Genomic DNA, 15,370 nt, shown 5'->3' with positions numbered 1-15,370 from the left:
CAGTGGAACCCAGTCTTCCTTCTCTGGGGCTCCCAAACCCATTCCCACTACCTACATCAAATACTCTCACCCTCCTTCAGTATCACCCAAAGACCCCCTCCTTTTCTCCCTCACTCTCTTCATTTTGCCACACCCACCCTCTAGTCCCTGACTGTAATTTGCAACCTTTACTCTGGCAGAGACCTACTCTTCCCTGCTCCCCATTCCAAGCATTCTGCAGTCCCTTCCCTCCTCTTACCCAAAAAGGAGGCAGCACTCTGTGTGTGTGTGTTTTTTTTTGGGGGGGGTGTTAGCTTCTTTATTAGGCAGCAGGAAAAGCAGAAAGACTCCAACCATGGAAGTCAGAGCCAGGAGACAATTAGCTGGAGATAGAGAGCAGGTGCCAGCCCCCAGCCTTCTCACTATCACTCCTCCTCTTCATCTTCCTCTAAGGGTGGCCGATTCCGCTTGAAGAAACCAACCTGGGGATGTGCAGGTGTCAGGTTAAAGAGATCAGAGCACCAATGAGGAAAAAGCTAGAATGCAGCAAGCCACCAGAGCCTCTCCCTGGATCAGTACAGAGCTTGAGCACACACACAGTTTCCTCGCTTATAGATAATACGTGTAACAAGAAGTTGGGTTTAAAATTGGGGGTGGGGGAAAGATCCTCCTCTGTACTTTTCTTAAATATTGGAGTTTATAACTCAAGTACATGACAATATGGTTGTTTATTATGGGTTCAATATAGGTTTATCCTAAAAGCACTATGTCTTCTTGGGGTATGGATCTGGCTCTCCAGGTACAGAGCAGTGAGTGGCCCTCCAGGACCTCCTAAGAAGCAAGGAGAGTCTGCCTTCTGCCTGCATTACTCAAGGGGAAGGTACACCAAAGGAGGAATCGAACCCTGTCCCCAGCAGCCAAGAATTCTCCAAAGTAGGCCTCATTGCCTGTGACTTCCTTGCAGGGAGAAAGGTTTTCTCAGGGAGAGATCCTGAGGAGAATGAATTCTAAGAGTGCACATCTTCCTGCCTTCGAATCTGTACCCACTGGGGACTCTGCCATCCTTCTGACCTTACCTTCCACATGAGCAGGACCAGGAGGGTGAGCAGCAGCAAGCCACCTAGCACGCCCACCAGCATCCACCAGATCGGGATGGCCCTTTCCTCCAAGGCACGAAGCAGCTGAGTCTGCACCTGCAGGCACATTCCGTGTCTCCTCAGTCCCTAGACACCTGCCTTTCAAAAGACTCAGACCTGGGCCACGTGGCTCCCAGCCTAGCCACCCTTCAGCCTTAGGGAGGCCCTGTCCCCATGCTGGCACTGACACTGTGTGACCCTTGGTCCTGCAGTTTGCTTTTCCACCTGGGATCCCCCTCACTCACCAGAGCTTCCCCACTAGGCAGACTGAGCGCAGGCACCGCGTAGGGAAAGGAGGAGACGTTGAACCACCCGTGGGACTGAAGCACAAACTGCTCCAGCGGCCTCTGCAGGCAGTAGGGTTGCAAGCCGTTTACATCAGCAACATAGTCCAAGCCCTGGACTCCCAGTTGAGGAGCCCACCCTGTGGTTTAACCTAGCCCCGCCCACAAAATAAATCTGGTCCTGGCCTCTTCCAGATCCTGAAGCCCCACCCACGCCCAGAGCAAAAGGCCACGCCCCCAAGAAGCTTGGCCCGGTAGGCCCCGCCCCCCACCCCCTCCTCACCGCGCGGAAGCTGGGTAGCTGCAGGAAGGCCAGCACAGTGACCATGGCCCGCTGCCCACGCGCCATCTCCTGCAGCTCACACTGCACCGCGGTACAGGGTGCCGAATCGCAGCTCTGCGGGGACTTGGTATCAGTTCCCGGCTCCTCTGGGTCCATCCCCCCCAATGACCCAACACAGAGGGTGAGGAGTAAATCTCCAGCCACCTCCTCAACAGTCCCCGACATGTAAGGCTGGAAGGAGGGAGCCATCAAATAGCCTCCAATATCCAGAATCTGGGTAACATTTCTTTGGCCTTTTTTGTTGTTGTTGTTTTGTTTTTGTTTTTTGTCAGTCGTGGGGCTTGAACTCTGGGCCTGGACGCTGTCCCTCAGCTCTTCAGCTCAAGGCTAGTGCTCTACCACGAGCCACAGCGACACTTCCGGCTTTTTTTTCTTATGTGGTGCTGAGGAATCGAACCCAGGGCCTCGAGCATGCAAGGCAAGTGCTCTACCACTGAGCCACCTTCCCAGCCCTCCTTGGCCTTTTTAAATGTACTAAGAAGCTTAAGAATTCCAAGTGTTCCAGGCCCACCCTACATGCCAGTCCAGCATCATCTTTCAAGTTTATTTGGAGAACACTGTGCGAGCAAGAGAGGCCCAGATCATACACCCAGCGGCTCTCCCTGCCTCTCATCCTCTCTGGCTCTTGAGCAGCAGTGAAGCCCCAACGGACACCCCCAGAGCCTGCTCACCACCAGAACTGTCTCCTGCTCTCCATGTGGCTTGGGCGCAGGCAGGACGGCCTCTCTACGCTCTCGCTTGTGATGCACTGGCAGAGTAGAGGACGGGCTTGGGGTGGGGAGCCTCCACTCCAGCTAGGGGGCAAAGACACCTCAGTTCTCCAAATCTACACTCACATCTCTGAGGTGAGCTAGCCTGAGATAGGGGATGTCCCACAGCTCCTTCTCCCTCCCCTGGGCTCTCACCTTGAGGGGATTGGGAGAGGGCTGTGGGGAGCACTGGAGGCCCCCCTGGGTCTGTATGTCCAGGAAGTAGAGTAGGTCAGAGGGCTGAGACTGGCCAGGGAGGTGAATGCTGAGGTGGAGCCCATTCACAGTGCCAGGGCCATCGTTGTGGAGCTGGGAGGTGGTCACAGGATGACGTAGCTCAGCACTCAGCCTGCAATTCCTAGGATCATCTCACCCCAGCCCAGGATTTGCAGGCTCCTACCTGCATCCCTACCTCGTAAGTATGTTCCACCCTGAGGACCAAGCTGTCCAAGCCATTCTGTTTCTTGTCACCTTCTTCTGCTGCCACCACCAATGAGGCTGGAAAGGAGTTTCTGGGGGTACCCAAGCCCCAGAGTGATTCAGGCTTGTGGAGGATGCCTCATAATCCGCTGAATTTTTTTTCTTTTGCACTTGGAATCTGACACATGCTAAGCATGCACCTTACCCCTGAGCCCTAAGCTACAGGGGTACCCAGTTCCTCCCCTGAGTGGTAGAGTCTTGCCTGCCATCTCCCTTTCCCACTCATGGCCTCTTACCCTCGAAGCTCCACTCTGGCATCTGCCCGGACTGGCACATCCAGCAGTACTGCCTTGCTATTTGGATTCTGGCTGTTCTTGCTGGAGAGGGGGTGAGAAGAGGCAAGTGAGGCACACCAGATCTCTTTTAGGGCGGAGCCAGAACTTTGAAAGGCTCAGAGAGAGAGCTACTAATTTCATAAACAGCTGCCACACCAAAGTTAGACCTGGGGAAGAACTTTCTTGAAAGCCAGGCACCAGTAATCCTAGCTACTCAGGAAGCTGATATCTGACAATCTAGGTTCGAAGCCAACCCATGTAGTAGGAAAGTCCATGAAATTCTTAACTCCAATTAACCACCAAAAATCCAGAAGGGAAGGTGTGGCTCAAGTGGAAGAGCACCAGCCTTGAGCTTTAAAAAAGCTACAGGAGCTAGGAATGTGGGTTAGAGATAGTATGCTTGCCTAGCATGCATGAAGTCCTGGGTTCAATTCCTCAGTACTACACAAACAGAAAAAGCCAGAAGTGTTGCTGTGGCTCAAGTGGTAGAGTGCTAGCCTTGAGCAAAAGAAGCTTTTGGATAGTGCCTAGGCCCTGAGTTCAAGCCCCAAGAAAGGCAAATAAAACAAACAATGGGCTGGGAAGGTGGCTCAGTGGTAGACTGCTTGCCTTGCATGTATGAGGCCCTGGGCTCAATTCCTCAGCACCACATAAACAGAAAAAGCCAGAAGTGGCATTGTGTCTCAAAGTGGTAGAGTGGTAGCCTTTAGCTGAAGAGCTAAGGGACAGCGCCCAGGCTGAGTTCAGGCCCCACAACCGACAAAACAAACAAACAAACAAACAACAACAACATACACACACACAGGGCTGGGAATGTGTCTTAGTGGTAGAGTGCTTGTCTAGCATGCATGAAGCCCTGGGTTTGATTCCTCAATACCACATAAACAGAAACAGCTGAAAGTGGCACTGTGGCTCAAGTGGTAGAGTGCTAGCCTTGAGCAAAAAGAAACTCAGGGTCAATGCCCAGCCCCTGAGCTCAAGCCCCAGGACTGGAAGTGGAGGGGGGGAAGCTACTAGACAGCACTGAGACCCTGTATTCAAGCCCTGTGTTCAAGCCTCAGACAAATGAATAAGATAATAGAGATTTCTTGAAAGCTTTTGGTACTGGGGATTGAACTTAGGGCTTCACACTTGCTAGGCACTAGCACTTTCCAGGCCTAGCACTTGAGCTATGCTCTTGTCCAAGACTAGAAACTTGTAACTAGAAGTTAGACCTGGGAAATAGTTTTTCCCCAGGACTTCAAGACTAGATAAAAGTCTCAGGACCAACAAGAATAGGGACTTGTATGGGAGGTCTGTATGGCTCAGAAGAAGGGTGACAGGTAGGTGAATACCCGGGTCCAGTACCTCCTGACTTGCAGCTGGAAGGACACAGACTCCCCAGCCTCTTCCAGGTTCCCCACACTCACCAACATAGTGATTCTGATCTGGGAGAAGGGAGGTTCAAAGTCAGTGCACAGCCACTCACTTTGGGCAGCACTGCCCTGAATGTGCCCTCCAGTACTCCAAGACCGCCCTTGTTATCTCCATTCATCAGGAATCCCACTCAGAGATGAAACTGCACTTATCTGAGCACCAGGATAACAACTCAGAGCTGCTAGAGGCCCACCCCAGCCCCCACTAGGCCCTCCCCCTGCCTGGGAGGCCTCACCTGGGCATTGTTTTTCATGGGGTTGCCCAGCTCACACAGCACTACTCTGCTCTCATTCTCTTTCTTCTGGTTGCAGATGAGCCTCTCCAAGCCCTGCAGGGAGCAGTTTCAGAGACAAAAGTGGGTTACCAGGTAGCCAGTGTTTATTTGAACTGCTGGTAAGTCCACAAAAATCTCATGTGCCGGGCTGGGAAGTTGGCTCAGTGGTAGAGCGCTTGCCTTGCATGCCTGAGGCCCTGGGTTCGATTCCTCAGCACCACATAAGCAAAAAGAAAAAAGCCGGAAGTGGCACTGTGGCTCAAGTGGTAGAGCGCTAGCCTTGAGCTGAAGAGCTGAGGGACAGCGCCCAGGCCCAGAGTTCAGGCCCCACGACCGGACCCAAAAAAAAAAATTAAAAAAAAAAATCTCATGTGCCAAGCTACAGAGAGGGCTTTCCTGGACTGAGACTTCAAGGCACTGCCACATTGTACTTTCTGTATGGTGGTAGCACATTACTATTGCTTTTTTTTCTTTCTTTCTTTCTTTTTTTTGGTCAGTGGTGGGCCTGAACTCTGGCCTGTGCACTGTCCCTGAGCTCTTTAGCTCAAGGTTAGCATTCTACCACTTGAGCCACAGCACCACTTCCTGTTTTCTGGTGGTTAATTGGAGATTAAGAGTCTCACAGACTTTCCCGCCTGGGCTGGCTTTGAACCATGATCCTCAGATCTCAGCCTCCTGAGTTGCTAGGATTATGAGCATGAGCCACTGGCACCCAGCTACTATTGCTTTTTTTTTTCTTTTTTTTGGTCCGGTCGTGGGGCCTGAACTCTAGGCCTGGGCGCTATCGCTCAGCTCTTCAGCTCAAGGCTAGTGCTCTACCACTTGAGCCACAACGCCACTTCCAGCTTTTTTCTTTTTGCTTATGTGGTGTTGAGGAATCAAACCCAGGGCCTCAGGCATGCAAGGCAAGCGCTCTACCACTGAGCCACCTTCCCAGCCCCTATTACTTTTTTTTTTTTGTAAGTGCTGATCCTGGTGCTTGAACTCATGGTGCTGTCCCTGAGTTTCTCTGGCTCAGGGCTAAGACTATACCACTTTGTCCAAACTCCATTTCCAGTATTTTTGGTCTTTTGATTTTTTATCGGAGAAAAGGGTCTCATAGATTTTGCTACTTGGGCTGACTTTGACCTGAGATCCTCAGAACTCAGCCTCCCAAGTAGTTAAGTTACAGATGTGAGCCACTAATACCCAGCTTGTTTTGTTTTTGAGACAGAGACTCACTCACTATATGACCTAGGCTGCCTGGGAACTCTCAATCCTCCTGCCTCCCCCTCCCAAGAGCTGGGTGTAAGGTGTATACCACCACACCTGGCTGTACTTTTAATATTTTTAATGATTTTAATTTTGGAAATAAAAACTCAATATTACATATCTGATCCTATCTCGAACGACATCAATGAAATAAAAACTAAACAAGTTCAGGCAGGGCATTTGTTCATGCCTATAACCTAATTACTCAGAAGGCTGATACCTGAAAATCTTGGTTTGAAGACAGCTCAAGCTGGGAAGTCCATGAGACTCTTCAATTAACCACCAAAAAACCATAAAGGGGAGCTGTGGCTCAGGTGTTAGCTTTGAGCACAAAAGCTCAGTACAGGCCCTGAATTCAAGTCCTGGGTCTAGCACATGAAAAAACAAATAATAACAATAACAACAAAAAAACCCTGAATATTTTCTTTGGGGAAAAGATTGGAAGAAAATCCAGCCAATGATAAACAGAGGTTCTTGTTAATATTTGGTTCTTGAGTCTTTGGGAAGAGGTTATAATAGAGTTCTTCAATTTTGTGACATTAGCAAGTATTCTACACACACACACACACACACACACACACACACACATAATTTTTTAAATTGCATCTTTCCAGCAAAGCAGTGGCCAGGGTGGGGCCTCACCTGGAGGTTGCTGAGGGCCCTCATGTAGTGGGCCCCTGGGGGCAGGTGCACAGCCAGCTCTGCCTCATAGGCCCCCTCACCCTCATTGGCTGCATCCATTTGCAGCTCCAGCACATTGTCAGCTCCAATTATAAGTGGGGAGCCCTTCCTGCTGGGGACAAAGGGTGAGGCTGGGGAAGCTGGATCTGGGAAGAGGAGAGGGAACCCAACTGAGGAAGGGGTCTGATAGGGCAGGGAGGGATAAGGGAAGAAGAGTGGGAAGTCCTCTCACATAGTGGCATTGAGCTGAAGGTGGGGCACACACAAGTCATCTTCACCACAGTCCAGGATGATCCGGGTCTAGAAGACACATGAGGGTCAGAAAACCACCACAGCAGAGCTTCTGAATAAGGGACCCAAGGATGAGAAGGGTAGGAAGTAGTAGGGCTTTGCAGTTGATGATAAAGTCCCAGACAATGTTAGGCTGTGATATTAGGGCTTATGAATTTATATTAAGATTTAGGGGACATGGATATTTGGGGCTTCACTGGGGTTTTGGGTGACATCAAGGTTTTGGGGTTTATGGTACAATTTGTGCACTAATCTTGCCCTTCTGTTGGGGGTCTCGCACTTCCCCTGCCTGGCCCCTGCCTTCCCCACCTGTTCCTGGACATGGGTGTCTCCATGCAGCACAACGGCAGGTGCCACCCCAGTCTCCTGGGTGGGCAGGGACACATTGAGGCTGAGCACAATGGGGCTCAGCTTGTCCCGGAAGTCTGCTTCATCCTAGCAGGAGGGTAAGAGTCAGGCCATCATGCTACTGTGCCACCCCTCAATTTTGCTCATCAGGGAGAACCATATCCTGGCTCCACAGTGCCCATTCAGTGCCCTGGGTCTGGTGACCCCTGTAAACCTAACCCAGACGTACTTGAAGGAAGGCTGTGGTGTTGTGGCAGGTGGGGCTCTGACTTCTGCTAAGGTCCAGTCTCAGGGTGAGACCTGACTGTTGAGAATCCAACAGGAGAACTCGCCTACCCTGGCGGGGCTTCTGACGGTCCAGCTGCAGCTCAGCATTTAGATCTGACAGGAGAAGCAGGAAGAGTCAGGATCTCCCAGGCCTATCTCTAAAAGGAGGAAGCCAGGCCAACCTCCTACCCCCTCCCCATGCTGCTCACAAAGTTTCTGAGGAATGTTATGCCCAGTGGCTCCCACACACATCTGGATGGTGAAGCTGCAAAGATGTGAGTGGGTTGAGGAATGGGAATCTCTGGAGGGCCCAGCTCCTGCCTAGTCCATGCCCTCTACTTCCTCACCAGCTCACAGGAGTCTTGGCAGGCTGTAGGACACAGTTCTTCACAGCAGGATTTAGGGAATCTTGCACCAGCAGCTGGACAGTGGCCATCACCACTGGCTGAGCTCTGATAGGATGAAAGAGGCTTGTCATGGTGCCTCTCCTGGATCAGCCTCCCCGATAGGGTAGACTCCCTGCTACCAACTCCCAGGCCAGTGCTCACCTGTATACAGCCACCTTGCTGACCCCATAAGCTCCGACCAGCAGGTCTGCAGATATTGAGAGTCAGAAAGGGCAATTAGAGAAGGCCTGGGGTCCTTATCTTTCCACACCTCTTTCCCCTCTAGAGATTCCATGAACCCCTCCATACCTTGGCATCCCACATAGAGAAGGCAGAGCCCCTGGTGGGGCGGGGCGGGGGGGGTGAGGGAGGGGCACTAGGCCATGCATGGACCCAGTCGTGACTCAAGAATTCTAACAAGGCCCAAAGACTTTTCTGTGGTAGTGGAGGCACACCTGGGTATCCATTGTCATCAATGTCTACGGAACCTCTCAGAGAGAAGCCAAAGCCAGAGCCTGTGCGGAAGGGGCTGTCTAGGACCTGGGAGGGGCGTGCACTCAGCCCCTCACTCTGACCCAGGAACACCAGCACTTGGCCTCGACCATCTGGACCACCATAGGGGGCAGCCACTGCAACATCTGGAAAGAGTGACACAAAGGCAGCAACATTCAGTCCCCAGGAAACTCAGTGAAACTCTCCTAGCTACTTCTCTGGGGAAACCCCAGGAGATCAGACTGGCACAGTTTGGGTCAAGAAGGTCACTGCCCTGCCCTCTGGGAGTATACAATCTGGCAGGAGAGGGATTAGTCAAGTAGGACTGTTATAAGAACTCTTAACAGCCCTCACTATCTCTTGAGGAAAATACAGTGACAAGATTTCATTTACTTCTGACAATGAAGCACTATTATTCCCATTTTAGATGCAAAAACTGAAGTCAGGCATGGTGGTGCACACTGTAACCCAGCACTAGCAAGACAAGGCAGAAGAATCAAGAATCTGGATGAGAAAGCCAGGTGCCAATTGCTCATGCCTGTAATCCTAGCTACCCAGGAGGCTGAGATCTGAGGATTGAGCTTGAATTTAGACCCTGGGTGCTGTCCCTGAGATTTTCTGCTCAAGGCTAGCATTCTACCACTTTGAGCCATAGCTCCACTTCTGGTATTTGGGTAATTAATTGGAGATGAGTCTCACGGACTTCCCTGCCTGGGCTGGCTTCATATAACAATCCTCAGATTGCAGCCTCCTGAGTAGCTAGGTTTACAGTTGTGAGCCACCAATGCCTGGCTTAGTTTCAATGAGACTCCTGGGGACTGAATGTTGCTGCTGAACTCTGGGCCTGGGTGCTGTTCCTTAGCTCTTCAGCTCAAGGCTAGCGCTCTAACTTGAGCCATAGCACCACTTGTGGCTTTTTCTGCTTATGTGATGCTGAAGAATCAAACCCAGAGCCTTGTGCATGCATGGCAAGCTCTCTACCACTGAGCCACATTCCCATTCCCAGGCATTTTTTTTCTTTACCAGGCCTCTGAGTCAGGTATCTCCACCCTGGGCATCCATAAGGACCTTCCTCTGGCTCACTCTTCTACTTCCCTGCAAAATCATTTTCCTCACATTCAACACATTGCCTATTCTTCCAAATCGAAATGATCTTCTGTGGCCTCTATGTCCTTTTCATGATCATCCTGTTTCTTCTCACAATCAAATTGGCTGAAAGAGTAGTTCTACATACTTCCTTTATACTTCACCTCTATTCATACCTTGCCCCATGGGGTTCTGGCTTCTATTCCTACAACACCCTGGGTTAGGTCTTATTGCTATTACCACTGACAGTCTTCTTGCCAAAACCCATGGATGTCTCCTCAAGCCCTTTCAGTAGTATCAGAAACCACTTCCATGTGCCTTCTTCCTGCTCCAAGTTCTCTTCCTGGAGTTCTGGGTTGTCTGATCTATTTCCCCTTACAATCTCGACACTTTTGCATTTTTCCCAGATTCATCTTCTCTGGGTGTCCCTACATGCTCTTGGCACCCTGGGGGTCTATCCTGGGCCTCTTCTCCATTTACTCCATTCACAGGCTCCATAACTCATCTACTTTCCCCAGTTTTCTATTTCTCACTCAACTCTTCCTTATGGACTAAGGAGAAGCCACAATGGAAGATTCCCTGCATGTTGCCACCTAATGCTCTCCAGCCCTTCATCTCCCTGCTCCCTTAGACTTGCGGTGTTGCCTTAGCATTAAGCAATGAAGAACACCGCCAGTACTTCAACCCTTCTTTCTTCCTTACCCCATATCTCATCTCCCATCAAGTCCTAATAATCCATGTTCTAAATATCTGCAAAGTCATCTCATCTCAAATTCCATTGCCAAAGGCAATGGTTATCTTGCCTGGCTTAAGGCAAGGGCATGCACATCCTAGTAGTCTCATTAGAACTCTGCTGTCAGGGGGCTGGGAAGGTGGCTCAGTGGTAGAGCACTTCCCTTGCATGCCTGAGGTCCTGGGTTCGATTCCTCAGCACCACATAAGCAAGAAGAAAAGAGCGGGAAGTGGTGTTGTTGAGCTGAAGAACTGAGGGACAGTGCCCAGGCCCAGAGCTAGGCCTCGCGACCAGACCATAAAAGAAAAAGGACTCTGCTGTCTGTTCCCCACTTAGCATATGGAGTTTTCTTTTTGTCAGTTGTAGGGCTTGAACTCTGGGCCTGGGCACTGTCCCTGAGTCTTCAGTTCAAGACGAGCACTCTACCAGTTAAGCCACAGCACCACTTCCAGTTTTCTGGTGGTTTATTGGAGATCAGAGTCTCACGTGCTTTCCTGCCCAGGCTGGCTTTGAATTGTGATCCTCAGATCTCAGCCTCCTCAGTATCTAGAATTACAGGCGTGAGCCACCAGCACCTGGCTTAGGGTTTTCTTTTCTTTAGGTCCAAGACAGGGACTCAAACTTGGAACCTAAGACTTTCATTCTTGGTTAGTGTTCTACTAATTGATCTATGCTTCCAACCCCAGAAGCCAGGTTTTAAATCATAATAGGATGAAAAAACACATATCTGATGAGGTCATTTTTGAACAGGCCTTCCCTGACTCCTGCTGTCCTCAGTTCAAGTCTAGCTTTTTAATTTTTCCCCAGTACTAGGGCTTGAACTCAGGGCCTATGTGCTGTTCCTTAGCTTTTTGCTTTAAGCTGGTGCTCTACCATCTACACCTCTACTTCTAGCTTTTTCGTGGTTTATTGGAGACTTTCCTGCTCCAGTTGGCTCTGACCCTTGATCCTCAGATCTTAACTTCCTGAGTAGCTAGGATTACATGTATAAACCATTGGTGCAAGGCTCAAGTCCAGCTTTTTGTTGGGGCTGTTAACCTTCCTGCAGCAAATGGAGCTCCTCTCTTCTCTCACCATTGTAGCCATCCCGGTTGAGATCACCCAGGGGTGCAATAGTGGAGCCAAATCGCCCATAGAGCTGTGTGCCGGTCAGCAGGAGACTAGGAGGTCCCAGTGCATGGGGACCTCGGGGCTGCAGGAATAAGTACACTCGCCCCACCTCAGCCAGTTTGCGGTCAGCTCGGCTTTCCATGTACAATGGGGCACCCACCAGCAGGTCATGTCTCCTGTGGAACAGATGGGTGGTTAGGTGAGATTGGGCTAGAAGATGCTGACAAGTGCCAAGTCTTCCCACCCTTGTTGTCTACCTTGCCTGAGATTGGGAAAGGAAGAGATGGTGTGTAGCTCTTACCTCTGGTAACTGGGGACCCAATTGGACATGCATAGGGCATTCCCCCTACTCACTCGTCCCCATTGACGTCAGTGACTGCCACTGAGTAACCAAAATACGAAGCCATCTGCAAGACAAAGAGTATCTTAGCTCTCCTCAGTACTGGACACCTTCTATTGGACATCCACACTCACATCCTATGAAATATTCTGGGGTTTCAGTTTCCTGGCTTTGGCCACTCCCTCAGGTACCTGATCCGTACCTGCTCTCCATGCAGCCGGTGCAGTGTCTGGTAGTATTTATCCAAAATTTCCACCTGCATGGAGGGACACACTGCAATTCATCATTCTTACTCCCTCCGCAGCCTCCTGCTTCCAGTGAGAAAGGGCAGGGGGTTTGGAGGTGCGGGAAATTAACCTGAGGACTGGGTTCTGGGGCTTCAATGTTGAATGGAGGGACAGGGTGAACTCACCGCTCCCAAGGTCCAGCTCCAAGTGGGGGCACCAAAGATATACTCTGGGAAGAGCAAGGCTCAGTGAATGAAATCCTAAGAACATACTTAATCCCATCAGCCCATTCTGTACCCAGGGGAGACTTTGGGAGAGATGATTCTCCATGTGGGTTCCCTACTTGCTGCCTACGAATGGATTTCTTACCTGTAGTGCTTGGATCTCCATCGAACTCCCCTACAGCCACCGAGTACCCTGAAGACAGCACAGTTAGTGTTTTTGGAAGTATAAAGCAAGGAGAAAGAAGGAGGGGACAGAGAGGCCACTCAGTGCAAACCTTGCAGATGAGAAAACTGAAGCCAAGACCTGCTGGAGGACACACAGCAAGGCCATGTAGGAAAGGCAAGGTGGGGAACATAGGAGTTGGGTAGGCTTAGGAGAAGCAGCTGGGGCAGAGGGTTGGCCTGCCAGGGTTTTCCCCACAGGAGAATGTGGCCAGCTGGGTAGACAGTGACTCCTAGGGTGCTGGAAGTCCTGGAAGGGAGGTAGGTGCCAGAGTTACCTCGGTAGCCATCAAAGTAATCTATGTTGCTGGAATCATAGGTGAAGCGCTGGTTGGGAACGTGCCACAGAAGGGTACCAGGGCGGTAACTTGAGATGATACTGGCAATTGGAGCCCGGACCAGGAGACCTAAGGCATAAAAGGCAGAAGGCACGGGAAGTGTAAGAGACCAATTACCTGGGGTTGCCCCAGACCATGAGATGAGAGGGCATACCACTAAGGCACATACCTAAGAAAAAATAGCCACCAGGGGCCCCAAGTACCAACTCCCCAGCCTGAAAGGGAAGTGATGGTGGTAAGAGGGGCAAGGACACTCCCCATCATCCCCCCACACCTAGGAATAAACCTCAGGGCCTCAGAGCTGCTAGGCAAGGGCTCTATCAGTGGGCCTTTTGTTTTACCTCCCCCCAATACAACCTTCCCCCCCCCCCAGTTGTGGGCCTGAACTCTGGGCCTGGGCGCTGTCCCTCAGCATTTCAGCTCAAGGCTAGCACTCTACCACTGGATCCACAGTACTACTTCCAGCTTTTTTTGCTTATGTGGTGCTGAGGAATTGAACCCAGGGCGTCTGGCATGCAAGGCAAGCGCTCTACCACTGAGCCACCTTCCCAGCCCCATGCCAAGTGTTTTTAAAAATATGCTGTACATACTGGGCACTGATGGCTCACACCTATAATCTTAGCTACTCAGGAGGCTGAGATCTGAGGATCGCAGTTCAAAGCCAGCCCGGGAAAGTAAGTCTATGAGACTGTTATCTCCAATTAACCCCCATAACACTGGAAGTAGAACTGTGGCTCAGTACCCTTAAACCGAGCTTGAGGTCCATGACTGATGAAAAAAATGCTGTACAGGGCTGGGAAGGTGGCTCAGTGATAGAGTGCTTGCCTTGCATGCATGAGGCCCTGGGTTTGATTCCTCAGCACCACATAAGCATAAAAAGCTGGAAGTGGTGCTGTGGCTCCAGTGGTAGAGCGCTAGCCTTGAGCTGAAATGCTGAGGGACAGCACCCAGGTCCAGAGTTCAGGCCCCATGACTGGCAAAAAAAATGCTGTACATACATATTTATCTAGACATATGTACATGTTTGTGTATCCCACAGTTGTGCCCATGGCCCAGTGCTTGTAGAAAGGAGGAAAATGAAGCAAGAGGGAGCAGATGATCCAATATTCTAGGAGCTCTGGAGCCAGAATACTTTTTCAAAAAGTTTCAAAAGTTGGACCCTTACACCCCTATACTTCTCACTGGTCAGTCATTGAATGTGAGTCTCCCTCTTGGGAAAAGGACTTCACTTTGGATGAAGTGGCTCTATTCAGCAGAGGAAATTCCCCTCTGTGGTTGTTCCTTGAAGGCTATCTGCCATTGCAACTCTTCAAAGCTGACTGTTCCAGGGTCTACCACAGTTAAGTCATTCACAGCTACAGAGGATGAGCCATGACTCTAATCATGGCATTTGGTTTTTAAAGCCTGATCAATACCAATCATTAGTGACATATTACTTCTCTTCAAATATCTATAATTTGGAAGGGGAATGAGAGAAATGGAGTAGAAAAGCGTGGTGAAGATGGGTAGACAGATGGAGTTTTTCAAATCAAGATGTGCACTTCTATTTTAGAGGAACCAGGGCCATACAACTAACAATCATTTTAGGAAAGAAATACAACTTTTGTACTCTTCAGTATCCATCTCTCCAAGAGCACCCCTCCAACACTCTCACCAGCATTCCTGACAAAGAGCTCAATCCCAACCAACCCAGACTCCACCTTGCACAGTGGCTACCACAAATGGAGAACTAGAGGTCCATAGAAGCAGTCATGCTCATACTCCCCCCACCCAACTCCATGGCTCACCTCCCATGATTGTCCTTGTGAAAGTCCACTGAAAATCCAAAGTGGCTGCCATTGGGGCCTGAATAGAAGGTGAACTGCACTGGGTCCAGGTTCAAGGCCCAGGCTGGAGGGGTAGCACTAGGTCCCAAGAACAGTAGTGCACACTCCAGAAACCAGAGGGCATTGAGTGGATACAAAGCTCTGGCCATCTTCCTTCTCCCTCAACCTCTTAAGCAGGAATGGGTCAGCTCTTTCCTTTTCTTGAAGTTTCCACCACAGGAAGTGTTTTCTTATCAAAGTAGAACTCAAAGTAATTTACTGAAGAGCAGGCAGAATGAAGGCACTATCTCTAGGATTACCCAGAAGGGGGTGGGGCTACCCTGGGGAGTGTTAAATGGTTGAAAGCCAGGGCTCCTCTGTCCCCTGACAGTTCATCCCCAAGTCCTGCTGCTTCTGCCCCTCAACTTTGTCTCTTGAACCTTCATCCCATCTTCACTTCCACCATGCTAGTCCAACTACCATCACTTTCTGTTTGGGATAGTGCAACTGTGAATTGGCCTGTACTATCCTACTCTGGCCCACTTTCACAGATCCTCCCTTCCCATCAGCTGGCTGCACTGCTGTAGAACTTTGGTGACTTGGCCAAAGATGGGGGAAGGAGTAAGGAAGCTG

At 50.4% G+C, this 15,370-nt stretch overlaps 1 protein-coding gene across 1 annotated transcript; it reads right to left on the bottom strand.

The window, feature by feature from the left end:
- Window positions 1–288: 288 nt before the first annotated feature.
- Itga2b (integrin, alpha 2b (platelet glycoprotein IIb of IIb/IIIa complex, antigen CD41)) lies at window positions 289–14,907 on the bottom strand. The gene is made up of 27 exons (XM_013031937.1): window positions 14,720–14,907; window positions 14,622–14,661; window positions 13,102–13,147; window positions 12,873–13,001; window positions 12,518–12,565; window positions 12,334–12,377; window positions 12,124–12,177; window positions 11,936–11,988; window positions 11,546–11,757; window positions 8,616–8,798; window positions 8,323–8,368; window positions 8,122–8,226; window positions 7,984–8,039; window positions 7,737–7,888; window positions 7,469–7,594; window positions 7,101–7,168; window positions 6,830–6,977; window positions 4,898–4,990; window positions 4,594–4,673; window positions 3,208–3,288; window positions 2,904–3,003; window positions 2,648–2,800; window positions 2,414–2,536; window positions 1,683–1,796; window positions 1,361–1,462; window positions 1,056–1,172; window positions 289–461 (listed from the first exon to the last, which is right to left on the bottom strand). The coding sequence occupies exons 1-27, from the start codon at window positions 14,905–14,907 to the stop codon at window positions 405–407; spliced, it is 2,718 nt and encodes a 905-aa protein (XP_012887391.1). The 3' UTR covers window positions 289–404.
- Between the last annotated feature and the right edge of the window lie 463 nt (window positions 14,908–15,370).

Source organism: Dipodomys ordii, unplaced genomic scaffold, assembly GCF_000151885.1.
Source record: "Dipodomys ordii isolate 6190 unplaced genomic scaffold, Dord_2.0 Scaffold147, whole genome shotgun sequence".
Classification (NCBI taxonomy): Eukaryota; Metazoa; Chordata; class Mammalia; order Rodentia; family Heteromyidae; genus Dipodomys; species Dipodomys ordii.
The sequence above is the reverse complement of the archived record's forward strand: the minus strand, read 5'-3'. Positions and strand labels throughout refer to the sequence as shown.